The following is a 27,963-nucleotide window of genomic DNA, read 5'->3' as shown; positions in this document are numbered from 1 at the left end:
AACGACAACCTGGATTGTTGGGTCAGTGAGTCTGCTCTCAGAGATTTCACTGTGCTGCTTTCAGCTGGACCCAAATAACTCTGCTTGGACTAAAACAGCACTACCAGACAAGCACCAGCCTCGAGGGTCTCCCCACTGGAAGAATCATGGCACAGGGAGCACCTGTACCTACACCTCATTTTATGTCTGGATGCATCTGAATTTAACTCACATTTATTTGTCCTTGTTCTGACTTTCAGCACTAGGATGAAAAGACTGCATCTGGTTTTGTTTCCCTGCAAAAGCACTCTAATCAAATTGCTTCTTGATCTTCTTTCTTATAAGCTAAGAAAGCTGCCTGATGGGTATTATTCAAGGATGGCTGACTTTTTCTAACTGTGTGCTTCCTATTGTGTTTGGCTGCCCAGGAAGGACCCATTGTACTGCAGTGCCTGCTGAAAGGAAAAGATGAAACTAGGAAAATGAACAACTGACTGATTTCATCGTCTGCTTTGAATGCAACACACATTTTAATTAACAGAGAGGATGGCAAAATGGAGATCTCCATGACTGCAGCAATCAGTCTCAATAAGCCAAGGTGTTAGCACTGGCCACAGCAGTATTTTTTACATCATTTTGGTCTTGGCAGCACCTCTTTCAACTATAAACCAGGTTCTCCTAATATTTTCCATATTCCTCACACACTAAAGATTTTTTAACTCAGGCACCACCAAATGTAATCTGAGCTGCTTCTAGGACAGCCATGTAGTAGGAGCTCCTTTGTCAGAAAACATTTTCCATTAGCATCTCTCAGAAAGTTACCAACTACTGATGCCCCTATTTATGTTCTTATAGCAGGGTTCCTATCTTCTCAACCACCTGCAAGCAGCAAGTATCTACATGCACAGCATGGCACCACTGGAGACTTGGAAAATTGCTGTGTCAAGGATAATATTTTTGGTTTTCTTAGAAATTGCTGTTCTTTTTTTAAAGAAAAAAAGATTTTCCAGCTAAAACCAAAAGAATCTTTCTTTCCTCTTTCCCCTTCTCTGCCCTCAGATGCCAAACACAGAGAAAACCTTAAGGCTGCAACTATTTCCATGAAAAGTACACTTGCTGATCCACGAGCAAAAATATTAAATGAACAGCACTTTGCAATAGAATTCTTCTGTTGAAACTCCCTAAAATAGATTAGAGGCTCATGAGAACATACTGCCTTCCAGAACTCCAGTTATGGACTGCTGTGTGATGACACAGAAAGTCTTTTGCTGAAAAACTTCAAAAAGCAAGAACATTGAGAACCTCATTTTCAAAAGTCCCATTCTAAGGTGTTCTGACAATTCTTGAGACTAATTTGAGCAACTAAAAAGTCTCAATTTCCTTTTGGGGGACTGAAAACTCCTTTCTACTCTTTTAAAGAAATTTCCATTTTGTCTGTCTACCTTAAAGTCTGCCAAACATAAGGAGTTAACTTCCTTCAAAGCTATTTCATCTTCCAGTGGCATTTTGTACTCTTGAACACCGGATTCAGAAAGGGCACTGGAATGCTCTGGTTCTAAGGCCTTGTCTCATTAAGTCTCCTGATTAGAGAAATAAAAGGTTTAAATCATTCCACTGATCCTGGCTTGTAAAGCCTTGCTCAAAATGAACACAAATTAATTTCCACTGTTTCTTCCTCAACCCCAAACCAGTTACCTCATCACATCAGGCACAACTCACCCTTTGCTTCTTGCCCATCCCCTACCGGTCCTGCACGTTCTCAGAAATGGCTTCCAAGATGATTTGGCTAATAACCTTTCCAGGAAAACTGAACTGACAGTGTACAGTTACTTGGATCCTCCTTCTTGTCCTTCCTAAGGAGGGGTGTCAGAATTGTCTTTTCCAAAAATTAGCATTCTTCCCTCATCCTCATCAACTTCCAAACACGCCTTGCAATGACATTGGCCAGTTCTCCCAGGCAGAGCTGGCTGCATCCCAACTGCTTCCATGCACATCCCAACTGCACACATCCACTTTGCTTCCAGGGTTTTTAGATTCTTTTCCACCTACTGTGGGTAGCACTTCACTCCCTCAAACAGGATCAGGGCCCTGGGAAGCCTGAGAGCAAACCCTCACTAGCAAAGGCTGAGGCAAAGAAGATTTCAAACACCTCACCTATCACAAGTTAAAGGCAGTCTTCTAAAGCAGCTGCAGTGAAAAGGCTTTCTTTGAAATGCTGCCTCATAAATAAGCAATGATGTCTGGCATAGGGGTAAATATTCCTGGAGTTCAGCTACTGGATTTGAGCAGTTCTCAGGATTTCATTTAATGAAGGAGTTCAGGAATACTCATCTTTATTATTTTGATCAACTGGGCTTCATACAAGACCCAGGAGACAACTTTGTGCACACACTGCTTTTGTTTATGTCCAAAGCCCTGCAAAAATGGGTAAATCCAAACAGCCCCATTATCAGCCCTTAGAAATGAAAACCCTTGAAAAGCATGAAGTCCCTTAAGCATTTTATGTAAAATTGGGAAGGCAAATCAAGATGTAGGCACTGCACTTAAGAGCATCAGAACTATAAGGGTTGAATGCTGACAGCTTCAACCAGCCCTCATGGGAACCCAGGAGGATCAAGCCTGACATTTCTAACTCATCATCACCAATAAATCAGGTTTGACTCTTCTCACACGGAGCCAGCAGCGCTGATGGGAAGCAGCTGCCATCACACACTGCAAACACATCTCTCTGGACAATCTAAATTGTTTTATCTTCTTTGCAAGGTGAGTGTAATTGATTCCACAGTGGTCACTCACGGCAGCAGAGTGAACTGAACACAGGCTGCCCCAGGACTGAGATAATGCATTCCTGGCAGTGCAAAACCTTGGATTTGGAACAGTGGGAAAAGCAGCTTTCTCTTCACCTATCCCTTTGCTCTACCCTGCTGCAGGCACTGCAGACAAACAGCACTGCCAAGATCCAAGGAGGTGCCAGCCCACATCAGAAAGAGGGTGACAAGAAGTGTCCCATCACAGCTGGCTCTGGAGCTGTCACCCTTAGCAACAGGCACCATCCAGAGCCCATGGAGCTGGAAGTTGCTCATTGCAGACCTGTGTTTCATATTACAGATCTCTGTTTAAGACTCTGGAGCATTGTCACACCTGGTGGAAAGTGTCATTTGCTGTTCGAATGTTCCACAGTATCTGGTTTCATGACTGTATTTTCTTTTTTGCTCCTGAACAACCAAATGCAATTAAGACTTTGGGATGGAGCAAACTGAAAAGGAAAAAAGAAGAAGTCCTAGGGTAGCCAGACAGTCTTGGGTCATGTCAATCCTCTGCCATCCACTCTTAAAAGTACTCAAACTACCCACAGACAAGCTGGCACCACCACAAGCACTGCTCTGTGAAGAGAGCAGCCACAGGAGCCAGCGAGCTGCAGGAGCCAGGTTCTGCCCAGCCCCATGAGCTTTGTCTCCTCAGGAGCCACACAGGAGGAGAATCCACTGCTGCTCTCAGAAAGCCCTTCAATGCTTGCTGTCAGGGCTCTGAGCTTGTGATGACCCATTCTGTGGCTTAATGAAGTTGAAAGATGCTGCCTGACTCCCTGGAGAGCGAGGTGGATGCCTGCTGGGGCTGCCAGCATGCAGGAACACAAACATGGACTGTGACTGGGGGGGCCAACGTAAAATACTACCATGGATGGTCAGGTAAACATTTCCCAGGCTGTCTCCCATTAGAAATATGGATTGCAGCTTTAAGAAATAGGTATTTCTGCTTTTGCACAAGGCAGATCCCCACACTCAAATGGGAAAGTCCAACAAAATCCTACTCAGGATACTGCTAATAGGAAAAGTGCCTGTAAGCTCAGTTCTTTGCAGGAGAGGATGTTAAGTAATATAGGGCATTACAACTTGATTTCACAACTGCTAAGTACCTGCAGGAGTGAATTATCTGATATTTGTAGCACAAGATGTGAGATCCTGGAATCAATGAAAACCAGGTCATGGACAAAGACCTGTTTTAAATGAAAATCTGCATGCACAAAGTTGACTTTTAGACTTCCATCCACAACAAACACAAAAGCCCAACACTCCACATGGGTGAAAGCAGCAAATTGAAAATAGGATGTTTTTAGCAGATCTCCATTTCAGTTTGCAATCCTCCTTCAGGAAAGCAGTTTAAGTGTACACAGAGTAAAAGTTTCTCAAGTCCCTCCCTCAACCACAGAACACATGAACTCTCTGCAATACCTGCATGGGCAAAGAGCAAATACAGTAGCCATCAATAGTGCTGTGTTTGGCAGCTATTCATATCAAATAACCCAGAGAAAATTGCTTTTCTTTGAAAAGGAGTTACAGAGTTCAGTACAAAGGGTGAGATTCACTGCATTTAACTACAGCACTTAAAAAGTTAAGGTGACCATTAGTCAACAAAGAAAGCTTTCTTCAAAGAAATATTTATTGAGATACATCTTCAAGTGGGAAGAATTATTCTTCAGAAGGACTCTGGAGAGAGCTTAGTCATAAGACTCCCCTCTCTCAGAGAGGCAACAATTGTTGAAATACATCCTAAGTATAGTGCCCATTACATAAAGAAGACATAAACAGGTAGATTTTAATGCTGGAAGGAGGAATTCAGTATTCTTTGGTGCTGTTTAGAAGATAATTGAAGAATATTTTCTAGAAAGGCATCAAATCTTGACCTGAATCTCTGATCTGTTTTGCCCTAATCACACCCCTGCTAAAAAATGTGTCCCTGCTAATCTGTCTGAACTTTTTTTGGTGCCACTCATTCTCACCATTTTTTTCTGCATTACCCTGACAGGCTCTAATTTAAAAGCAGCCATACTCCTCCATCTAGAAACCTGGGAATTTAGTTCATTCAGTAATAGCCAAGCTTATAAGAACAGCTTATCATAAAACTCAGGACTTGACTTCATCAAAACCTGGATGGCTGCTTGGAGAAAGACAAAAGAAATGAACTGTTCAGGTGAATATTTCATTTCTGAAGTTGCTATGGAATGAGTCAAATAATTCAATGAAGCAAAACGATAATTAGAAAAGTAAAACTCAATAGGAAAAAACCCTTTTCTTCTATTTTTTTTTTTTCCCCAGTTAGTTTCCTTTCTGAAACCTCCCAAATAAAAGAACACACATTGAAGACTTACTTTGCTTTAAGTGTTTCCTCCTGGAAATTCCACTGAGGGTCCTCCACAAGCTGCAGTTCTCGTAAAACACTCCCTGGCTTGTAAGCTGCATTGATCACCATGCTGAGAACCTATGGGGAGATAAAACCAGCAACAATGATGGCTTTAAAAGCAGTCCTTGACCACACAGGTGCTGCACGGGCAGGAGCAGCTTGCAGGTGCTTGTTTCTGTCCTGGCTGCACAGGTTAAGTGCTGGATGCAAGGAGGAGGGGTCCCAGAATATGTAACTGTTGCCATACCATGGATAACACCTGAGTCTGAAAAGGTAACTGCATTAAATGCTTCTGTTCAACCCCAAAAATCTGCTAACCGCTGATTTTGTCTTTGTGGAAAACCCTCTCACCCAAAGCAGATTGCACAGACTGCACACCCATCATGGACCAGTTTAATTAAAAAAATGAAAGCAGAAATAAAGGCACAACCAGGTACAGGCCACGTGCACCACCACGCAGTGAACACTGAAGGGGAAATTCACACATTAGAGGTCAGCAATGTACTGAAGAGCCTGAGAGCTGTGTGCCTTGACTGTATTAACAGAATAGCAATGAAGTCTCCACAAAAAGAGTTTGCAGGAGGTGTGCCTGGAGCCCAGTGTGTGTCCACTCTGTACCAGAGAACACATGTGCCAATCCTTTTAATCCAAAGTCAGTGAGAATAAAAATGATTCTTGCTATTGGCTCAGGAAATCCAAGCTTTAATAGCCTACCCTTGGCATAGGGAGATAAACACAAGGAAAACAAATCTCTTAACAGCACCAGACTGTGTGTTTGAACACTCTGCATTGTATGCACATGAGTGATCCCACAGTGAATCTGGATTGGTTTTCATCTAATTTAGCTCGTTACCTAACGCCTGTTCTTAATTCCTTGGGGGCCTGCAAAATGATTTCAGATTGATGAACATGAAGTTTATCCAGCAACCATGAACAGAGTTCATCAGAAATGAAAAAATAACTAGGTCATACTGCAGTGACCAATGTGTTTATGTTTGTTTGGTTGGTTTTTTCTGGGTTGTTTTTTTTTCCCCCTCTAAATCCAGCAACCTGAGGATTTGCTAGCATTTTGAAAACCCTACAGGATTAATCATTTTCAGGCAAGGGCTTCACTTAATGCTGCAGAGCACTCTGTAAAACGGCACTGGCTGGAGTTGCTTGGATAGGTTATTTACTAGAAGCAAAATTTAATTTATCATTGGGCCCTTGGAAACATAACTCAAACCACTCTTCAAAAAAGTCCAATTAGAGACACCAAACACTGACAGAGCGTAGATTTAGAGTGGATATGAGGAAGAAATGCTTCCCTGTGAGGGTGGTGAGGCCCTGGCACAGGGTGCCCAGAGCAGCTGTGGCTGCCCCTGGATCCCTGGAAGTGTCCAAGGCCAGGCTGGATGGGGCTTGGAGCACCCTGGGATAGTGCAAGATGTCCCTGCCCATGGCAGGGGCTGGCCCTGGGTGATCTTTATGGTCCCATACAACCCAAACCATTTAAAATGCTATGAAATGACAGTTTCTGAGTGAGCCCTTCCAGCTGCTCACCCACATCTCTCTTGCTGGTCTCTCCCCACACACACTGAGAAGCACTGGACTCTGACACTTGATATGAGGAAGCCAGAAGTGGGTTTTCAAAAACATCAAGTGCCTGGGGGGCTGCCACACTCGTTCACAGCTCATCAGGTGCCTTGATCAGCAAACCCAGGGAGTTATTTAAGCCCTGGACAGGAGTTTGTTGGCAAAGCTCTCCTTGAGCACACCCCTACACCCACCCCACTGGCTGCTGGGGCACCTTGTTGACCAATTTCCACCAGCAGTGCTGTCCTGCCCCCTCACCAGTGAAATGGTGCTTGCATGAGTTGTCAGAATAGCTGGGAAACGAGCAAGAAAAGAAAACCCAACCCTGCAGTACCAGTGTGGCCCTGTCTGGGCGTTCTCCCAGACACCTAATCAACTGCAGCCCTGCACAGGCACCCACAGTGCCAGGACTTTTCTCAAAGCTGGCTTGTCACCAGCAGGACTCTGCAAAGTTCTACACTCAGTTCAAAAAAATGAGTGTTTTGTAAGAACAATTATTTCCTTTTCACGGAAGGAAAAAAAAAAAAAGAAATTAAAACCTCTGGTCTTAAAATTTAAAACCTCTGGCTTTTACTCTTCTTGTATCTCATGTGAGTCACTGGGTTTGGCATTTTACCCTACAGCAAAGGTCCACCATCATAGTAACAGTGGTACCTTCTAGCAACACTATCACTTCATATTGCACTCTATTAAATGCAAACAAACAGAATTTTGGAAAAGAAAATTAACTGTGATTTAAACAAAACCAGTGAAGAAACCTAGACCAGTTTCCAACTTTCTCTGGAGATGGAAAATTACATCAACCATCTCAGACAAGTCAAATTTCCTTTGGCTGGAGCGTGACCAGTAGGAGATTTTGGTGGTTGAATTTCAGCCCTCAGCATCAGGATTGGTTTGGGTGCCTTGGAGCACAGGGGGGATTAGGCAAGCTCAGCCTTTGCTGTTGTCCATCAGTGAGGTTTTATATTGATGCTGCTTGCCTTTGGATTTTCAGAGCTGACTGAGCTGGAGTCACACCAGTGAACATCATCAGGCAGCACCATCACAAGCCCCTGCCCCACCTCACAAGCACCTGGTATTCATGAAGTTCTCCATGTCATGTATTTCCATGTGCACAGGGGCTCTTTTTTGAGTATATCTGGTGTGCCTGATGCCACTGGGCAGTTCAGCACTTTTCTTCCCATGACAGCTCTCTGGTGCTCACACATTTCCCATCTCCATCCCCCTTGAAACAGTCTCAAGTTTTGAGATGGATGAAGTTTCCTTAGGAGATATCACTGACAAGGTACAGCTAAAAAATATGATCACAACTCTTTTCTCCTATTCAAGACCTCAATGATCAGCATTCTTATGAGGAAAAACTCGTTTTCCTTCCTCTATCTGAGTTATAATCCCACATTCCTACCTAATAAGAGATGCTAAATCCCAGGGTGGCCTCAAAGCAGGGCAGTAAACTTATTTTTTTAACTTGGAATACTGATGTGTCTGTGGGACAGAGAGAGGGGAGCAGAAGAGTTATCTGGGATTCTTTCATTAGATCATCTAGGATCTAAAAGGCATCTTATGTCATGGTCCATTTTCTTTTTAAATAGACAAAGAGCAAAGTGTCTTAAAAACAGTAAGAGCAGTAAGCAATGAAACCAATTAATCTTTACAGCATATTTCTCTAAAATATGGGGAGGTTATAGATCACCTGGAGTCTTAAGAACTTAGACACCTTGTTTTATTTTACAAGGTTGCTGAGGAGTTCTTGGCACATATGAAGAACTGTTTGTGCTTCTTAGATATTCTGACCCCAGTACTAAAACTAAAGCTGACAATGTGTTTATTTTAATTTAACTTCAAGTCAGCCTTTATTACATACAACTACCTTAAAGTCACCACTTTTCTGCCCAGGTGCAATGGCTGGATGGCAGTAGCTGATGTCTCCATTGTCTTTGGCTCCAGGTTTCAACTTGTTTACCAAGAAAATACTTCAGAAATGAGACAAACTTTGCAGCTGATGTCAAACAACAGGCACTGCCACCTCACTTGCCTCTTCCAGTGAAAGAAACCACAATAAACCAGTGGTCCCAGCAGAAAACCTGTGCTGGCACTGGGAATAATGAACAGCAAGGCTGTAAAAATAAGTTTGGTACTGAACTACACAAGAGTTACTTGTAACTCACCTAAAACTTTGGGATTCAAGGGTACACACACAGGATGATGCTTCACTGCATCAGTGGTGGAGGTAAGGACAAGCCTTGGGTGGAAAGGGCTGAGGAACATCAGGAACTTCAATTGTGCTGCAATTTTTTCACCTCCATCCTGCCCGTGGCTCTCCATGCTGCTGGCATCTCTCACATCTCAGCAACAGCTACCAGGAATCAGGTACAGCAACACCCTGAATGTTTTCTTTTCACCCTTCCCAGAATTTGGAACTGATTCCCATGGGCAGAATGAGCTTGAGCTTATGGCCATAATAAGCTTGAATATTTTCTGCAAAGTAACAGGGACCAATGCTGGACCACTGCCATTGTCCTGCTCCTTGGGAAATTGTTTATGTCTCCAAAAAGAGATGCCCATGTCTCCATGACACTGCTGTTTGCTCCTGTGTTGATGGCAACCCACAGTGAAGTTGCTTCCAACCAAAAGAACTCCCCATGTTTCAAAAATACCAGCTCTCCCATCAAAACCCACAATGCAAAACCTGCCCCTTCTTCCTGGCTTGCAGTTTTGCCTCATGGAAACCACTCCAGGACAATTTTAAGCGCATTTGTTTGCAAATTCTGGGTCTGGCAAGCCATGACCCATCCTTTCCTCTGACATCCCCCCAAAAGAGAGCTGGGCCATACCTCCTTGAGGACCAGCACACACTTGCCAGGCCCCACAGACTGAGGTAGCTCTGCAATCCTGCCTTTGTTTAAATATGGACCTGAGAAGCAGCGGTGGTTGATGTAGAGCTGGGGGCAGCAGTACCTCCCATTGATGGTGCCTGCAAGGAGAAAGCAGCAGTGAGGTGCCTGCAGCACTCTTATACCATAAACCAAGGGCAATTCTTTGTTATTATCATTGTTTTAATCCAAGGGATGGGGCTACAGTTGGGTTAAAAACAATTTATTGTTTAAATAAATATCAATCTTAGAGGCTGTGAGATTTAAGAGAAGTAGTCAGCTATAGCTCAAAATGGTCTCAAGTTTTTCCTTACAAGATAATATATAACTTTTGAATTTAATGGATAGTTGCCACAAAGTTTGTTTTGTTTTTCTAATTTATCACCTTTACTTACTTCTACTGTAATGTGTATACTTTCATCTAATGGGTTGCAATCACATGTACACACATATGCTTTTAATGTAACTTCTAAACTCTTAGCTTATTCTATACAATTACACCCTTACATTATAAACCCTTCATCAATAGTTTCTCACTTGAAGCATATTCTTACTTATTATAGAACATGAGTTTATGATTTTTCTGTTTAATGTCTGTGTACTTTGTTTTTACATCAATTCAAGCTTCTTCCAAGGCTGTAAATTAAACCCTCCTGTGCCTGTGGAAGTTTCTATTCTTCTATTTTCCACACTTCTTCCTCCTGGATGTGGGAGGAAGGGGAGGAGAATAAAGGAGGCACAAAATAGAGGGTAGGGAAGCCTCTGCTATTCAAATCCCTCCAGCATGGGAAAATGAGGTGGTTTTGATAGTGACTGATTTATCTGCACACCCTGCTGAAAGGAGGACTGGGAAAGGAGTTAATCCACGACAGGAGCCAGGGCTGTCCCAGAACTCACAGGGCAGGGGGACACAGCCTCACAGACAGGCAGTCAGCTCAGGGAGAACATTCTCCCAGTGAAGAAAGAGCCTCAGAAACCCCTCCTCAGCTCCTGTCCAACCCCACAAGTCCTGCAGTGCCATTCCCTGACCCAGCATGGGTCTACAGAGCAGTTTTCCTTGTCTGGGCTAATTACTCTGGGCTCCTCCATAGACCACGGAGAGAAATGGGAACTTTTAGATGTGGCTCACATGCCTTCCAAGTGGTTATCCACTTTTTTTGGTTATCATACCCAAAAGGACCCTGATTCTCCCCATTTGACTGTAATGGGGTGTTGGCTGCAATGCCAATATGTGTCCCACAGCCTGCTGAAATAAAGTGAGTTAAATCCTGTCCCTGCTGCTGGGTTCACACCATCAATTGGATCAATATTGCACTCAGAGCCTCCTGCCACTGCTAAAGGGGAGAGGAATTTGCCTTCAGCAGAAGCAGCAGCCACACCACACAGTCCTGACCTAAGAGAGGGGACCCATCAGGTCCTGCTGTACCCAATTTCATCAGTGTCAATCAACAACCTGCACCCATCTCCACCAGAGAGAGTCATTAGCCTTGTCTTAACATCAACATCTGCAATGGGCAGGCTCCAGGGGAACTCTGACAGCTCCAGCAGGACATGTGGAGAAACAGACCCTCACCTGGGGTGCCACAGGTGGGTTCACTCCACCTTACAGCCCCTGAGGATGTGGTTCCATCTCCCCACCCCCATGAGAACTCACTGCCTTTCTGGGGTCCTCCCCTTCCATTTGGGAACATGGCTCTTTGAAATAAGGATCCTTACCTGTTGTGTCTAGCTGAGGAACTGGGCAGAGGTCATGAGGTATTTTCTCAACAGGCACTGTGGATGGTAACCTGTTAAAAGAGAAATGGGGTGCATTTCATAGAGTATTTGGAGTATTTAATAGCATCAGACAGGACAAAGGGCCAGAAGCAGCCCCCAGGCTGGACCAAAAGCTACACCAGCAACAGCCTGGTATGGGGAGCAGAGATACCTTCAACACAATTCCACTTTGCCATGGCTGATCACAGACCAGGGTACTGCAGATGAAGGAGCCAGATCCACCCCTTCTCTGAAAATACACTCTGATGTGTCAGCTTTAGACCTCCAGGCTCCAAATATCCTGCCTTAAACCCCTTAAATTCAGGTTTCTACAAACTGCAAGAGCTAGACAGGGAAATGCCCTCCTGGTATATGTCCATCTTCCATAAGCATCCCTTGATGGCCATCAGACAGGGGCTGCACAGCCCCAGCCAACAAAAAATTGCTGTTACAGAGACTTTCTAATATGCTAACAAATATTTCAGACTTCAAAGAATCCTCTTGCTGGCTGTGCTGCAGTATCTGAGCAGTAGTTACTGAGCCACACAGCTGCTGTGTATTATCCCCCCTGGAAGACCTGATGCATTCCTGTGAAAACACCACCTTAAATAACAAAAAAAACCAAAACAACTTACTGTTTTTCTGGCTGCACAACTGCAATTCTTCTCTTCCTTCGCACTGCAAAAATGAAGCAAGAAAGAAAAAAATAGTTTTGTCCCCTTCTGTCCTGTTAAGTACACCCAGAATGCATAAAAAAGCTGTGTAAATGCACTGACTATAAAATGACTTTGAACACAATGAAATGGTACTTAATTACTATCACCATCTTTTCTTGGTATTTTTTAAGTAAGTCACTACATCATTAAAACCTACTTTAAGGATGTAATAATACATTTAATCTTTCCTCTGGAATGCTAATATTGTGTTTTATGGGATCAGCATAAAAGAAAAAAAATAAAATAAAAACACAAATATTTTTCCATACAGAACCACATATGGATAAGATTACATTTTACAAGCATGATTACCTCCAGCATAATTTATCCCCAGCAATAACTTGTGATAAGGCTGCATAATGTTGCCATAGCAGTATTCTCCTAAATTAGGCTCTGGCTGCCTGATTTTTAACTTAAGCATATTTAACTCTTCGGAAGGGAAGATACATTTTAAAATTTGCCTTTCAGATGTTAATTAATATAAACAATGAGGCAAATTTTTCATCTGGTGGCTTGAGATTGGATATATTGGAACAGGAGAACAACACCAAGTTTCTCATGAACTGCCTTCAAATGCAAATAGAAAGGAAAGAAATTTGTCTTAATATGCACTGGAGGCAGGACAAAACACTGTGGGCTTAATTGTGCTGAGGGGAAATTTAAACTGAACACAAGGAAAATCTCTGAGCTGGCAAGGGCAGTGAAATAAGGGACAGATGCCCTGGGAAAGGGCAGAAATTCCATCACAGAATGGCAGCAATTATTTCTCCATTTAGATGAAGCAGATCCTGTTTGGGAAAGGGGCACCTGGATGGCCTCTGTATATCCATTCTACCTGACATTTTATGGAGTTTTTTTTTTTTAATCTGAGGACTTTGTCCCTGATCCACTCAGCTGCCTGAGTGAACCTGGCTCAGCACAACCCTGACAACCCCACTGACCAACAGCCCCTCTGCAAACCCACAACCCCCTCTGCAATCCCAAACCATGGAACAGCCTCCCCCAGCACAGACAACTCCATTTTTGGAGGGGCTGATCACAGAGAAAAATACAAACTGTATAATTCCAGTCTGGTCACTAATTAGATTTATTATGATTTATTGAAGTACACTTGGTTGTGTACACTTGGTTGTGTACTGTAAATAGCCTGGTTATTGGTCTCCTGAGTAGGTTGATAGTGTCAAAAATGGGATTAGAGACCTTAGGAAAAATCCCTGGTATCATCTGCACTGCTCAGGTCTCCATCCATGTACTTACAAACAGCTTTGTGTGGTGGGGTGAGGTTATAAGCATTTGCTTCACACCAGCCAACAGGGAAAATGTCCATGGACTCCACATCAACAATGTACTCTGGAGAGGGCATCTGTGAACCTATAAACACAAATTTATAATGGGATTTAGGCACGGTAACACCAAGCCCAGAGCCATCCAAGCATCCATTACGAGCCTGGAGAAGCGAATGATGGAACATGTGAAAATAAATCTGCTCCCCTGCACCCCAATCAGGCACCATTTCATCTCTAGTTCTGCACAGACAGGAAGGATGAGGCTGCTGCATTTACAGTGCAATGTGGTTCAGAGGAAAACCCCATTAAGAGCACTTTGAGGGTGTGCAGTGAAGCAGCCAAAAGCCAGGGAGGTTAAACATATTCCTCAACAAGGTAGCCCGGCTGACCCCTGGATATTTTGTGAAGTTGCATAACTGAGTTAGAAGGACTTGTTGAATGCCTGCTCTTAATGGTAGGAGAGTGTATCCCAGAGGCTTTGATGTTCCAGTGCTCCCCTGAAGCTTTTTTGAGCAGCTCTGCCCTTGAGTCCCATTTTTTAAGGGGGAGAGGTACCCACTCTTCTGTCCACAAGTGCCACGAATTCTCCTAGAGTTCCTCACATGAAACAAGAGCTGATCACCCAACAGGAGAGAAGAAATATAAAAATCCCAAGTGGGACACATGCACCAAGGTCTCTGTCACAATGCTGACTCCAAAACTCACCTGAAGTCTCTAGTTAAAGCAATTATCTTCCAATTTGGTTATACACCTCCTCTAGAAGACAACCTCCTGTCCTCATTGATGTGGGTCCCACTCACAGAACAAAAGAATTACTTAGGTTGGAAAAGACCTCCAAGATCATCAAGCCCAACCACTAACCCATCACTGGCAGGCCCACCACTAACCCATGTCTCTCAGCACCACATCTACATGACTTTTGAACACTTCCAGAGACATTATTCCACCACTACCCTGGGAAACGTGTTAAAATGCTTGACCACCCCTTCAAAGAAGGAAATTTTTCCTACTTTTTTTTTTTCCCTAATTTACCTGATGTCCACTTAAAATCCAATGAAGATATTCCTGCTGGCTTTGAGTTCTTTCTAAAGCAACCCTTGTGTCCTGAGTCATTGCACCATTTAACTACTCCAATTCAAGTTCAAGTTGCTGGTACAGCTGGGCCAGCAACTTCACCTCCTCCCTCTGCCAATTCCACCCCAGGAGAGACAGCTCCAGCACCAGCATGGGGTGATCTCCTAATGAAAGGGACCAAAGGATCAGCAGCTCCCCCTGCATCACCCTTGCCTCGGCATCTGTCAGAACATCTTTGCCTCCTGCTAAAGGCAGCAAGTGTTTGACTGTGCACAGCCAGAGGACTACAGGGAGCTTGCCACTAATGTGTGCTCATCAAGGGCTTGTGGTGTAATTGAAACAGTAATTGAACTTTGTGATGGGAACTGCACTGAGGCTGAGGTGCAGCATTTGGATCAGTAATAAACCTGCTGCTCTCAGAGTGTGTGGCTGCAGAAAAAAGCCTCCTCCTCAAAGGAGGCAGGGAAATAGGTGAACACTGCTGGAGGAAATAATGAAAAAAATGCAATTAGGATGTCTGTGTAGATCCATGGATGTCCTCATGGTGTTCCCCTGAGCCCTGCATTGTGTTCATGCACTATCCATTGAAAATACACACTGGAGTAGGGGGAAGAGAATGGGATGAAGGCATAGGGCAAGGACACAATTTGCTGAACACAAGATTTCAGCTGAAATCTTGTATTTGCTGCTGAAATTCCCTGAAAAACCATTTCCCTCCACAAGATAATACCACATGGTCACTGCTCAGTTTGAACCTGATGAAAGCTCCAGTGGGGAGCTCCATTTCCACCTGACACCACAAATCCAGGCAAGGAGCCCATGTGACAACAGTGAGTCAGTGGCAAGACATGCACACAGTGAGCAAGCCATGGATCAAGCCCTAAACAGAGCAAGAAATCAACACAGACCCCACTGAAATGTCACAAGGTCTGGGAAAACCAATTGCTTCATTATTGTGATGGTGTTATTCTGACAAAACAGACTCAATTCTTTTAGAGGTCCTTTCCAATCTTAATTATTCTACAGCTCAAAATTATTATAAAGTAACCAGATGAAACGTACTCTCCTGCTTACAAGCAACAATAAATGAGACATGAAGGGTCTTTTCCAACCAAAGTGGTTCTATGAACATTCTGCTTCTGAAGTTTACAGCTGCAGTCACCCTGAGGAGCAAGAAAGCAGCACAACGCCCGTTCTCCAGCAACACTTTTGTTCCTCTTGTAAGACATATTCACAGCTCCTCTGTCCTCCCTGGCACTGCTTCTGCCCTCTGGCAATTGATAACCCTGCTTTCCACTTCCAACATCTTACTGCTTCCTTTGGCCTCACTCACAGGAGTGGAAAACAGCTTTTCTGAGACTCATTAGTTTCATCTGTTGCGTTTTATGCTGCTCTCTTCTCAGAGCAAGAAATGTCCGTGGGAATTGGGAGGTTAAAGGGAAAACAAGGAGAATGGAAACAGGGTGAGGAAAATGTCTGCTATGAATTTTACAGGATGGGTAGAACAGAGCAGCAACTCCAGAAAACTGCAGAAGGGGAAATTACAGGAAACCTCCCTGGAGAAGTGATTAACCAAAGGGTTTTCCTCAAATTCCTGGGCTGTGCAGGGAGCGTGCATTATTACTTGTATAAATTCACACCAGAAAGCTTCAAGCTCTAAAATTTAAAATGAACCAGTAAAAATTAACAATGCAGATGATGAGTAATAAAGTAGCAGAGAGCACAGAGCATCCCATCAGTCCTGAGCTTCTCCTCCACCACGGGGGAACCGCACTGCTGCTCATTAAACGCTCGCCTTCGAGTTCAGGGTTTTGCTACTGTACAAAGTGTGATTTATCACACAGTGCTCCTAACTCAGCCCTGTCTAACTCAGCCCTGCTTAACTCCTGTGCTCCTGGTTTATGGCTGCAGCCTGGGCTGTCCAACTGGGAAACTGGGAGGGCAACCATGAAAGCTGCAGAGGCGCCTGTGATAAATGGTGGGACCTGAGGTCTTCAGTGAGGGGCTCCAGTGGAACTGGGGAGCCTTGCTGCTTCCAGAATATAAATAATCAGTTAGAAACAACACTATATTTATGGAGTAAAAAAAAACCCCATGCCTCACTTCAAGCCACATTTATTTTACAACTCTGCAAGCAGTTGGCTGTGGTTTTTTTTTTTAATGCCTGCTTTTTGCATAACACTGTGCATACTGTAGTGATGTATTCCTAGAGCAGCAAAGATTTCTCTCTGTTTTCTGCAGTCTTTTGCATCTTTTCTGTTTACGACAGATCATTCAATTCCTGGTACTGAGATATAAACCAAGCTTAAAGCACCTATATATCAGAACTCAAAAGAAAGTAGATGTACACAGGACTTTTTTATGGTAAGCTGTAAAAAAACATGCTTTAAGAAATTAAAAGAGTAAGAGGCAGGAAGAAAGAGATGAGGGAAGGAAGCAACTTGGGAGTGTGTTGCTCTCTTCCTGCATCTATCCACATCTTTGGCATATACAAGTGAAGACACCTGGTCATTTAAGAAAAGAAGTCCCCAAAATGGGTCAAATTCCCTGATCAGATGGGTGTAAATTCAACAACAGCCTCAGTGGGAATGAAATATCAAACAATTGTTGATTCCAGCAATTAAAAAATAATATTTGCCCTGTGTCCAGACCAGGCTCCAGATAAGCTTTTGTTACCTTGAGCTAGAAGGCAAACAATCTTAGAGTTCAAAAACCAAAACCTGCCCTTGCACACAGCTCTACCAAAAGCAAACACTTGGGAGGAATTACAATGTTTTGGGTTACCTGGCAATGTTTTTACCAACTTTAAGGGCTTTGATTAGAGACCTCTCCTCCTGTACAAACTGTCAGGTTGGGAACTGCTGTAGAAGTCTCAGCTGCACAAGTGAGGCAAACTTCTATTCCTAGGATGAGGGTGTATGATGGTGGCAGGGAGGAGGTTGTCATCATGGTGATAAAGACCATGTGGATGGAAGGGTGAAGGAACTTGCAGCTGCCCCAGAGAAAGAGCAGGTAAATGTAATTCCTCAGAAAACATAACTCGTCAGTATGTACAAAATTGGAAAGTTGAAGAGAGCAATTTTGTGCAGAGGATGAAGGATAAAATTAAGAGAGTGAGAGAGTGAGAGTGAAATAGTGAGAGAGAGAGAGAGAGTGAGTGAGTGAAATAGTGAGAGAGTGAGAGTGAGTGCAGCAGACAAACACAAGCAGCCTTTAGAGCAGGTACCTTCCAGGTGCAGCCACATCAGCCGTCCTTTCACCGAGGTGATGGAAGCCACACAAATCTCTGCAGGGTTCCTGGGGTTCACTGCCTCCAGCTTCATGTTCTTGGTGAAGCCACGGCTGAAGGATGTCTGAAAAGAGGCAAGAGACAACGCTGAAACATGGCACTGCAGCACTGCACAACTTCAACCAGACTGTGTGCTGGGAAGCATAAATTTAGCATGGTTTGCTTTCTGCTGGAAGGACAGGATTCCCTGAAGAATGCAAAGGCATCCAGAGCCAAATCAGAGCTGGGCTGGTGCAGCCCAGGGTGAGGCAGCTGTGCCCCTGCAGCACATGGGGGATCTGCAGGGGAGTAGAGACTGCTGCCCCTGGAGGATCCCTGTCACAGGAGATGGACACCCAGAGGAGGCTGTGACCCTGGAGAGAGGAGCCCATGCAGGAGCAGGTTTGCACCAGCACCCATTGAAAACTCAGTGATGAAATGCATGTCATGTTCTACTCCTATCCCTGACTCTGAGGGGACTGGGAGGAAGCTGCTCCACATCAGCTCCAAGGATGTCTGAATGTTTGCTAATGACCATTTTCTGTTAATGTGATACCACCCAAAGGGTTCCTAGAACTCCAGTGCTTAAGCATCTCTCACCTTGCTAGGAGAAACTTTACAAAGCAAAAAACCACCTTGCCTGAGACCAGAGAAACCTCTTCAAGCATTCAGTCACCCAAGCTGACTGGAGCTGAAGATATCTGAGTAACCTTTTCAAGTGTGCTTTTCTTCATGGAATTTTCATGGTGGACCTCTGAGCAACCAATCTAGAGGATGGTAGCAGTGCCCATGGGATGGGGGGACTGGAGCTAGACAGTCTTTAATGACCCTTCCAACCCAAACCATCCTGTGATTCTGTTTTAAGCTTAATGAACAAGGATTTCAGGTACATTGGCTGGAGTGTAGATGAATCCAGATGTGCTCATTGCCACTGTTCCTTCCAATGTCCCCTCCTGTCATTTATTCTCAGCCCCTTCCCAGTTTTTCCCCCACCACTCTCCCTGAAAACACACTAATGCAACACCTGTGTCCATACCAGGGCTTCCTCTCCTTGGATTTCCCTCCCCTCTGTTCCACCTGCTCTGCATCTCTCTGCACACAGTAGCACAGAGAGGGTTCCCTCTCTGAAATGAGATTTTTTTACTGATAATAATTGGGATGGGTAATAATTGCCACTGACTCAAAATGACACCAAACCCTCATCCTATGTGAGAAACTGGAAGCCAGGCTCAAATTCAACCCTTCTTCCATTGCTACAACACCAAGGACCATGGGCACTTCACCTTGAACAACTACTGAGAGCTCTCTGAGAGACTAAAAACTCATGGCTTTGGTCTCTTTTCCATCCTAGAACATTCTGCTACTCTCAAGCACACCTTGGACTGCCTCAAGCCTTGCTCAGCACACAGATCAGCTTCACCCTGCAAAAGCTGCTGAGTTTGTTAAAATGCCTTTTATGTTGCCTAACAAGGAAATGCCATTCATCATCACCCTGGCTCCTTTCACTGCAGTTCGGTGCTGGAGGCTCATTTATACAGAATCAATGGCAAAACAGTTAGGTGGAGTTTATTTTACTAAGCATTTGGGCACGTCAATCCATTCCACAACTGCCTCTCCTTGTTAAAAAATCCCTCCTGGGGAAACAGCTACAGCACCTCCAGTGCCAGCACCACGTCTGGCTGCACGAGGTGGGAGATGCAAAGAAAGCTTCCATCCAAGAGCCCCTCACAGCCACAATTCAAGGGGACCAGCCAGCCAGGAGGCTGCACAAGTGAAAGCAGAGCAGCTCCTTCTGAAAAGAATTGTGTTACTGAGAGTGGAAGAATAAGAGACACATGTTCATCTGGTGAATGTTTCCTTAAAAACAAAAAAAGAAGGACCAAAAAATGCCCAGACCTGACTTAATCTTAGAGGATATTATGCAGAGACTTTTCTCAAGGCTGCCACAGCTGAGAGAAGAGATCCACTAGCTGGCAAAATGAAAAGAGATATAAAGAAAAGGTGGGGATGCTTGCAGAAGGGAAATGCAAAAATAGCCCCACTGTATTGGTGTGATGCATCACTGTCCAGCTTCCCTCAGGACTGCTGGAAATCTTTGCTTTAAGTCCCTTCAGGGAGATGGCCTCTATTGGGCAAAGAAATCCTTACTCTGGTTTGACGCCCAAGTCAGACTCTGCTCATGGTACAGTTCCTGTGAGTTCATCAATAAAAAATTCACTAATTCACCATCAAAGCTTCCAAGCCAGGCTGCCCCTAGGCCACCACAGACGAGGAAAGCCATGGAAAACCACAGCTGGTGCCTGTCTCCATTCTGCTTTCCATAAATACCACATCCCTCAGTCCTGTGACTTTCTGTAACATTCCTACAGAAACCTGTCTGTCCATCATTCACCACATCACTTCACTTTGCAAAGCTTCCTGTGCTCATTTTAGGTGCACCACTAACATTTAGGTACCACCATCAGGAGTATTTTCAGTTACTGATGCCATCTCAACCTTCATCAGCTGACGGGCACATGAAGGAGAGCACCAGGTTGCTGGGAAAGGCAGAAGGCTACATCTGCCTTTCCCCAAGCAATGAATATCTGTCAGATCAAGCCACACAGGACTGTCACTGCCATAAAACAGCCTGCAAAAGATTATTTCAAAAGCTGTGAATCTTAATGGCATCCATCACTCTCACATCACTATTTTAGCATCAAGGAGGGACATGAACTGTTCCAAGGACCAGAGCATCCATGAGGGTTAATCATCCTCCCCTTCATTTTCAAGATTTAGCATTTTAATACATGTGGTTTGGTTTCTCTGTATCCCTGGGATACAGAGAGAACACCTAAAATGTAAAAAGGAACAAATGATACTATGCAACTTCTTTACCTGAATTATTTTTAGTAGCACTTGAATTAATAGTAATAACCAGTTGAGATCCTTTTAGTGCTGTACAAAACCAGGGAGGGGATGAAGAGCAGGATAATTACAGATAAAGACAAGACTAAAATAAGTTTTTTCTCTTTTAGGGACGGAAACCTGGAAGATTCCCCCAGTTTTCTACCTAAGGCATCCTCATAGTGCTCTGGGAGGAAGCCCTCAAAGCTTTGCAGCACCTTTTCTGTGCAAGCTGTTTTGTTTCACATGGGCTGACCAGGAGCAAAAGGAAGAACTTACATTTCTAAAGCACAGGTGAGGTGCTGCCTCAGCTCCACACTGCTTCTGGTAGTCTGCCCAGTCAAAGTCCTGGCCAGGGTAACCTGCAGGATAACAAAACAAAAAGAGCCATCAGCCACCACTCCACACCACAGAGGACAAAACAGACCACAAGGAGATGAGGATTTGTGTTTCAGCATCTCATCCTGCCTCAGTGACCCCTGCAGGGCCCCCATGCTTGAGCGTGTCCAGAGGAGAGCAACGAGGCTGCTGAGGGGCTTGGAACACAAGCCCTGTGAAGAACGACTGAGGGAGCTGGGGTTGTTCAGCCTGGAGAAAAGGAGACTCAGAGGTGACCTCATCACTCTCTTCAGCTTCCTGAAGGGTGACTGTGCTGAGCTGGGGTCGGTCTCTTTCTCCGGGCAACAACAGACAGAACAGAGGACACAGTCTCAAGCTGTGCCAAGGGAGATACAGGCTGGAATTAAGGAGGAATTTTTTCACAGAAAGAGTGGTCAAATACTGGAATCATCTACCCAGGGAGGTGGGGGAGTCACCATCCCTCGATGTGTTTAAAAAAAGACTGGATGTGGCACTGGGTGCCATGATCTAGCTGAGGTGTTAGAACATGGGTTGGACTCGATGATCTTAAAGGTCTCTTCCAACCTAGAAATTCTGTGATTCTGTGATTCTATGGTCACACACCATGAGAGCCAATGGCTCTTCCAGCCTCCACTCACACATCTGCATTTCACTGCCAAGACTCCACTAAAAAGTACTAAGACACAATCATTTCCCCTATTTTCCCTTTTCTGTGAGCACCTCCCAACTTTTAACAAACCCATAACTAATGACAAGTGCCACTGTGCCAAATTTCCACATAGGGCTACTTATAGACTTCTTCTTTCTCCTGCTTTTAGATGTCTAAAAGGTGGACAAGGTTATGGAGCAGGACATGGGATATTTGCTGCTCCCTCAGGAATGGACAGGGAGGGGATCAGCACATCAGGAGCTGATCCATCCTCCTTTTCAAAGCAGGAGATAAATTCCCCTCTCTTCATTCATGTACCCTTCCTGAGTGGCCCCCCAGCAGCTCAGGGTGTGTGAGCTGAATCCCATCACAGTAAAAATGTTACAGAAATCTGGAGCAGAGCAGGAAAATGAATGCAGATCCCCCTCAAACAGCCTCAGCAAGCAGATCATCCCTTCAGCCTCTGCTTCTAGGTAAAATAAAGGGATTCCTTTAAATGAGCATCTCTCAAGGAGTCCCATCATAGAAAGACAAATCAGACCTCTGCTCATCCACTATTCCTACTTGGCAATTTAGGCAATAAATTCTTGGGACAGAAACATTTGGGGGATTTTTCATTTGCTTTTGGGAGCTTTTTTTTTTTTGGCCTTCCTCTTAAGTTTCTATTTTTGCAGTGCTTGAAACCAGTGAGTGCTAATCCTGTCCAGGGGCTTGAGGATACTCTAATGACATTACTGCAGAACTACTCTTATGGAAAGTTTCAGGAGTCACCCAAAGGCCAAATTCTCCCCTCAATCTCCCTAGAAATCTCAGCCTGGCCTCCTTTCACAGAACATCCCTAAATGCCTTTTGCATTGATAGTCAAAAAGGGACACTCAAGATCAAATGTGAATGAATCTTTTATGACAATGAAAATTGTGGCTTTTTTTTTATAGGCAAGGACTGGAATACTGAGTATAATCCCCTATCAGTCTGCCAGATCCCAAAAAAAGGAGGCAAAATTTTTGAAAACAACATGCCAAGCATCCTGCTAAGATCCAAGTATCTTGGATAAGATGATTTCTATTCCTAGTAATTGCATTCATGACAAACAAATTACTGAGATAAAGCCTTGAGCTATGATGCCTGTCTCTGTGGGGCATTAAAGTGCATAATAATTAAAAAACTAAACATGCACAGGGAAGGAAAAAAAGGGTAGTTACTTATAAAAAATGTTCTTTTTTTCATACAAAAAATATCTTTGCACTGTTTTTTAACAATTTCTGCAACAGTATTTTCTTCACACTTTGTGGTGTTTGTGAGGGTTTCTAGAATGAGGTGAGAGATGAGAATCTGGTTTCTCATTTTCAGAAAGCTGATTTATTATTATATTATATTAAAAATGTTATACTAAAACTACACTAAAGAAAGAAAAAAGATACATCAGAAGGTTTAACAAGAATAAATAATAAAAACCTGGAATTCCTCGGAACCTTGACACAGCTTGTCCCTGATTGGTCATTAAATTAAAACAATTCACATGGAACCAATCAAACATTCACCTGTTGGTAAACAATGTCTAAGCCACAGTCCAAAGCAGCAAAACACAGGAGCAGCAATCAGATAATTATTGTTTTCACTCCTCTCTGAGGCTTCTCAGCTTCCCAGGAAAAAATCCTGGGCAACGAAAAATTTTCAAAAAACATCATAGTAACAACGCTTCATCTCTTTTTTTATCTCCAATTTAACCCCCTCATGGATAGGGTTTGCATCTCAATTTTGATCAACACAGATCTTGTCAGAGTGGATGGAAAAGGCCTATTAGAGATGTTTTAGTGAGGTACAAAAACTGTGACTGTGCTGTCACCACGCAACCACCCCGCTCAGCTCTGCACCACTGGAACCACTGGAAGCCTTTTCCTTCAGGCTTCAGCAGGAATGGAACCAGGAAGGGCAGCTGGGGAGGTAAAAATAAACTCTCTGCAGCAGCACAGGGAGGGTTCCAAGAGGAGAACACCCAGGAACTGATTTCACATGAGCCCGGATTTGTCTGTGGCCTTTGCAGGGTGAGGCTGCACCTCGAGGGCTGTGGCCGGTTCTGGGCCTTCAGGGCCACAGAGCCTTGGAGGGGCTGGGCCTGTCCAGGGAAGGGATGGAGCTGGGAAGGGTCTGGGGAACCTGAGGGAGCTGGGAAGGGTCTGGAGAACCTGAGGCAGCTGGGAAGGGGCTCAGCCTGGAGAAAAGGAGGCTCAGAGGGAACTCCTGGCTCTGCACAAGTCCCTGACAGGAGGGGACTATTGTATTTGCAGGATGAAGGAAGGAATGATGAATATGACTCCAGGTTCTCAGAAGGCTAATTTATTATTTAATGATAATATATATCTAAAGTATATAGAAAGGATACTTACAAAAGGCTAAAAAGATAATAATGAAAACTCATGACTCTTTCCAGAGTCCCAACACAGCTTAGCACTAACTGGCCAAAGAGTGAAAACCACCCACAGCAGAATCCAATGGAACAATCACCTGTGGGTAAACAATCTCCAAACACATTCCACATGTGAGCACAACACAGGAGAAGCAAATGAGATAAAAATTTGTTTTCCTTTTTCTCTGAAGCTTCTCAACTTCCCAGGAGAAAAATCCTGGGCAAAAGGATTTTTCAGAAAATCTGAATGCCACAGGTGAACAGCCAGGGGGATCGAGCTGTGCTCCCAGGGAACAGGGATAGGAGGAGAGGGAAAGGCACTAAGCTGCACTAGGAGAGGGGCAGGGTGGACATTAGGAGGAATTTCTAACACTGAAAGGGTTGTCAGGCATTGGAATGGGCTGCCCAGGGAAGGGGTGGAAGTGATAAGAAGCAACTCAGTGCTGTGGTCTGTGTGACAGTGTGGCCATCAAAGGTTGGACTTGATGGCCCAGCTTGCCTGGAGGTCCTTTCCAACCTCTCTGCCTCCCCCAGCACACGGGGAGGTACCAGGTGCCCAGGGCCTCCATCAGCACATAGCACTCACACCCTGGAAGGCTCAGCCCAAGGGACAGCACTGAGAGCTGTGTTTGCACAACTCCTCAAACATGCAACACCTTCACCATGTTTGCCACCTCAGCTCTGGGCATGGAAGAGCCCAGCATCAGAAGCTAATTCAAAGCAAGTATAATACAAATGCACACGAGGTTTTGGAAGTGGCTTTTCCTTAGTAAGCTTTACAACAAGGAACATTATCAATTTTTTTTTTTCCCCACTTAATAATAGCTCATAAAACAATGATTGTTACTCTAAAGGGAAGTGGTCTATAAATCCTGCTCTAATAAATATAAACAGAGCTTGTTCAATGTTTATACAGCAGCAGTTAATGGGTATTCATTTTTGGCACTGTACAGGAAAATGCTGCTCTCTATTTCAAGTAGCAAATATTTGCACCTCCTGTTCATGACCCATTTACTCTTTGTTTGTCTTCAATAAAGCCCTGATAAGCAAAAAGGAAAGAGAATGGATATCAGACAAATAAAGGACTCCAAACTCCAATATCCCAACCTGACATATTGTTCTGACCAAAAAAAATCAGTTGATTCTGAGATCAGAAAACTTCCTTGTCAAGCCTATATTAACCAGGGGTTTGGATGCTTTTCACCTTCCATCTGCTTTTTTTTTTAGTGGTTTCTGGGTTTTTGTTGTGTTTAGTTTGTGCTTATTTTCAAATGACTCATTCTAATATCTGATTACATTTTAGTAACTCAAAGAAAGTGTCTGCCATAGAAAAAAGTTTTAAGGTGCTAAAATTCAGTTTGGACATGCAGCCTTTACACACAGTATAAAAAATACAGCAACTCATAGAATTCATCTATCTGCCACTGGCTTTTTGCCTTTTTAATAGCTTTCCCCCAGGATTTCTGATCTCAGAGCAGAAAGCCAATTTGATTTTCACCAGAGGAATAAGGAGAGACTTTCTGCACCTCCTCAGGTGGATCTCAATAACCAGGCACCACACAAGATCACAGAATCACAATGGTTTGGGCTGGAAGGGGCCTGGAAGATGATCCAGTTCCACCCCTCTGACATGGGCAGGGACACCTCCCACCAGACCTGGCCAAGTTGAAAAATATTCACATGACAGATGCTTCAGATATGTCTTCAAATGTTGGCATCTAAAATAGACTTCACACACACCTGACCCATAAACCACCATCTCAGACAGGCTTTGTGTCAGCATGGATTGGAAATTTTTAAGCTTATGGTCTCCTTCAGTTAATTATCCTGCCTGGGCACACTGCATGTAAATTTGGGTGGAAAATCCGCAAAATATTCCATTTACTTTGATTTCTAGCAACTTTTCTGGCCAGTATCAGTGAGTGCTTACACAGGCATTATCATTACACCTGGTTTTCAGCAGGAGAGAGCTGAAGCCCCAGACAGCAGATTTATTTCAGCAGAAGCAGCAGAGCAATCATGGATGCACCATATGCAGCTGCAGGCACAGGGCTCCAGGACTTTGGTGGGAATTTCAAATTACATGTGCTGAAGAAGCACTCTGGATATAGATAAGAGGATTCTGAATCTGGTAGGGAGTAACCCTTCCCTTCCCTGGGTTTGGCAGCATCATGCTTTTTCCAAAATGAAGGCAAAAGTTCATACACACAACTTAGCTTCTTTCTTTTTTTTTTTTGAGGCTTTTCTTACTCCCAAGCAACATTGATTTTTGGCTATAGACCAACAACCCAGCCAGCTTCAAAAACCTGAAATTCCAGGGAACCAACACATTTTTCAAGCAAAGAAATATTGCTAGAGCACCACAGGTGGTTGTCTGAAGTTGGGAGTAATTAACTGCACAGCTACAAAGTTGAGGAACAGCAGGGCTGGAGGCTGTTTCTCCTGCCTGTGACCTGAACACTGCCTGCAGTGTGCCCTGGGATTTGCTGAGACAGCCAAGGAAATCCCTCCACACTCCTGGGCAGGCAGCTGTTTTTAGCTCAGACATTCAGATTTAGGAGCTCTGCTTGGCCTCGCTGTTGTACCGACGTGGATGAAACAGGGTTTGCCTCTGCAGTGATTGGACTTTTAATGCTCCTTTTGCTCTCTACACACACAAAGAACTGCTAGGATTCATCCCACAGGAATTCACGAGGATTTCACAAGCCTTAATCAGACTTCAAAGCACAGGGACATCAATCCACCAGCAAGAAACATTTGCTGAGATGTTCATGGGCTGGTAGGAGCCAGAACAGCCCCAATCACTCCAGAGAACTACTCTGGCTTGAGATACTTCAGCTGATGCTCTGCAGCAACCACCAACACAATTTTAAAGGCAATAATAACAAGCAAATGTGCTTCAGAGTAAACCTAAAAATCACTGAGAAGGAATACAAACCCATGGGAGGTGTGAGATTGACTCCGTTTTTAAGGCACCACTGTATTGGCAAGATCCCCAAGGAATCTGCATGGCAAAGCATTGAGATTTTGCTGGGTTCAGGTCTCAAGTCATCAATGGTCACTTGTAAATAATGATTGTTAAAAACCTAAGGGGTGAAAAAGAAGAGACCAAAATCAGGGGTTAGATTTGCTGTAACATTAGGTAACGTGGAAAGCTGAAACAGCCAAACTTGGGGATCAAACAACTGAAAATAATTTGCTCTCACCTAAACACCTGTGCATCAAAGTGTTTCTACCCAAGAGATCAAAGCCTGAGTTTCAGAGATGGGTGAAATGAAGCAATGGAAAGTGCTGAGGTTCAGGGTCCCACAGCTGAGCAGCAACTGGAGATGATCCTGAGGACCCCAGAGCTTTCCTCTGTCTTGTATTTGAGTGTGTGGATTAAATATCCAGCTACCACCTCCATGCAGCTGTTTTATTTCCAAAAGTTTCTCAGATGGGCAGGGAAAATACATATGGATGGAGGGGAGATAAAGACAAAAGAGGGATCTTTTTCTTTTTGTATGCAAGTGGTAGATGAACATGCTCATCCCCATTGGTTTTAAGTGCATGGAATCAGATGGTGATGCTTGTGGGAAAGAAAGAATTAATTAGCAACATCCATGGATTTTAAACCTATTCCTTAATGTGTTCTCCAGCCACTTAAGTACCACTCTTTTTTTTAAGTACTTCCTGATTTCCACTACATTTTTCCCTAAATGTAGTGGAAATCAGGAAGGGTTTCACAGAGAAGCTCTTTCCCTCCCTCCTTTCTGAGCACTCACCTTGGTCACTGATGCAGGACAGATATGAAATGGCTCCCTCATATTCACTGCCTCCAGCTTCATCCCCACAGTGAAGAAATGGTTTCTCAAATCAGCATGGTCCTGTGGGAAGAGGAACACGTGGTGACACCAAGAAGAAGCCAATACATCTGAAAATCTATCTGAAAGACATCCATGTGGGTTTGGTCCA

General features: G+C 44.0%; 1 protein-coding gene across 4 annotated transcripts in view; it reads right to left on the bottom strand.

Annotated features, from left to right (window-relative positions):
* The window catches only part of SFMBT2 (Scm like with four mbt domains 2), a 116,819-nt gene that overhangs the window by 16,844 nt on the left and 72,012 nt on the right, over positions 1-27,963 (bottom strand). For all 4 annotated transcript variants that reach the window (XM_071424147.1, XM_071424149.1, XM_071424146.1 and 1 more), the window contains 9 exons: positions 27,774-27,875; positions 26,948-27,095; positions 20,873-20,955; positions 17,666-17,792; positions 13,337-13,450; positions 11,999-12,041; positions 11,325-11,395; positions 9,570-9,709; positions 5,129-5,238 (listed from right to left, as the gene is read on the bottom strand). In XM_071424147.1, coding sequence (XP_071280248.1) covers positions 5,129-5,238; positions 9,570-9,709; positions 11,325-11,395; positions 11,999-12,041; positions 13,337-13,450; positions 17,666-17,792; positions 20,873-20,955; positions 26,948-27,095; positions 27,774-27,875 — 938 coding nt within the window. The remainder of the gene's footprint in view (positions 1-5,128; positions 5,239-9,569; positions 9,710-11,324; positions 11,396-11,998; positions 12,042-13,336; positions 13,451-17,665; positions 17,793-20,872; positions 20,956-26,947; positions 27,096-27,773; positions 27,876-27,963) is intronic.

The sequence above is a fragment of the Agelaius tricolor genome, unplaced genomic scaffold, assembly GCF_023055355.1.
Source record: "Agelaius tricolor isolate 1412-34295 unplaced genomic scaffold, bAgeTri1.0.p SCAF_3, whole genome shotgun sequence".
Classification (NCBI taxonomy): Eukaryota; Metazoa; Chordata; class Aves; order Passeriformes; family Icteridae; genus Agelaius; species Agelaius tricolor.
Note: the sequence above shows the minus strand (reverse complement) of the source record. Positions and strands in the feature narration are given on the sequence as shown.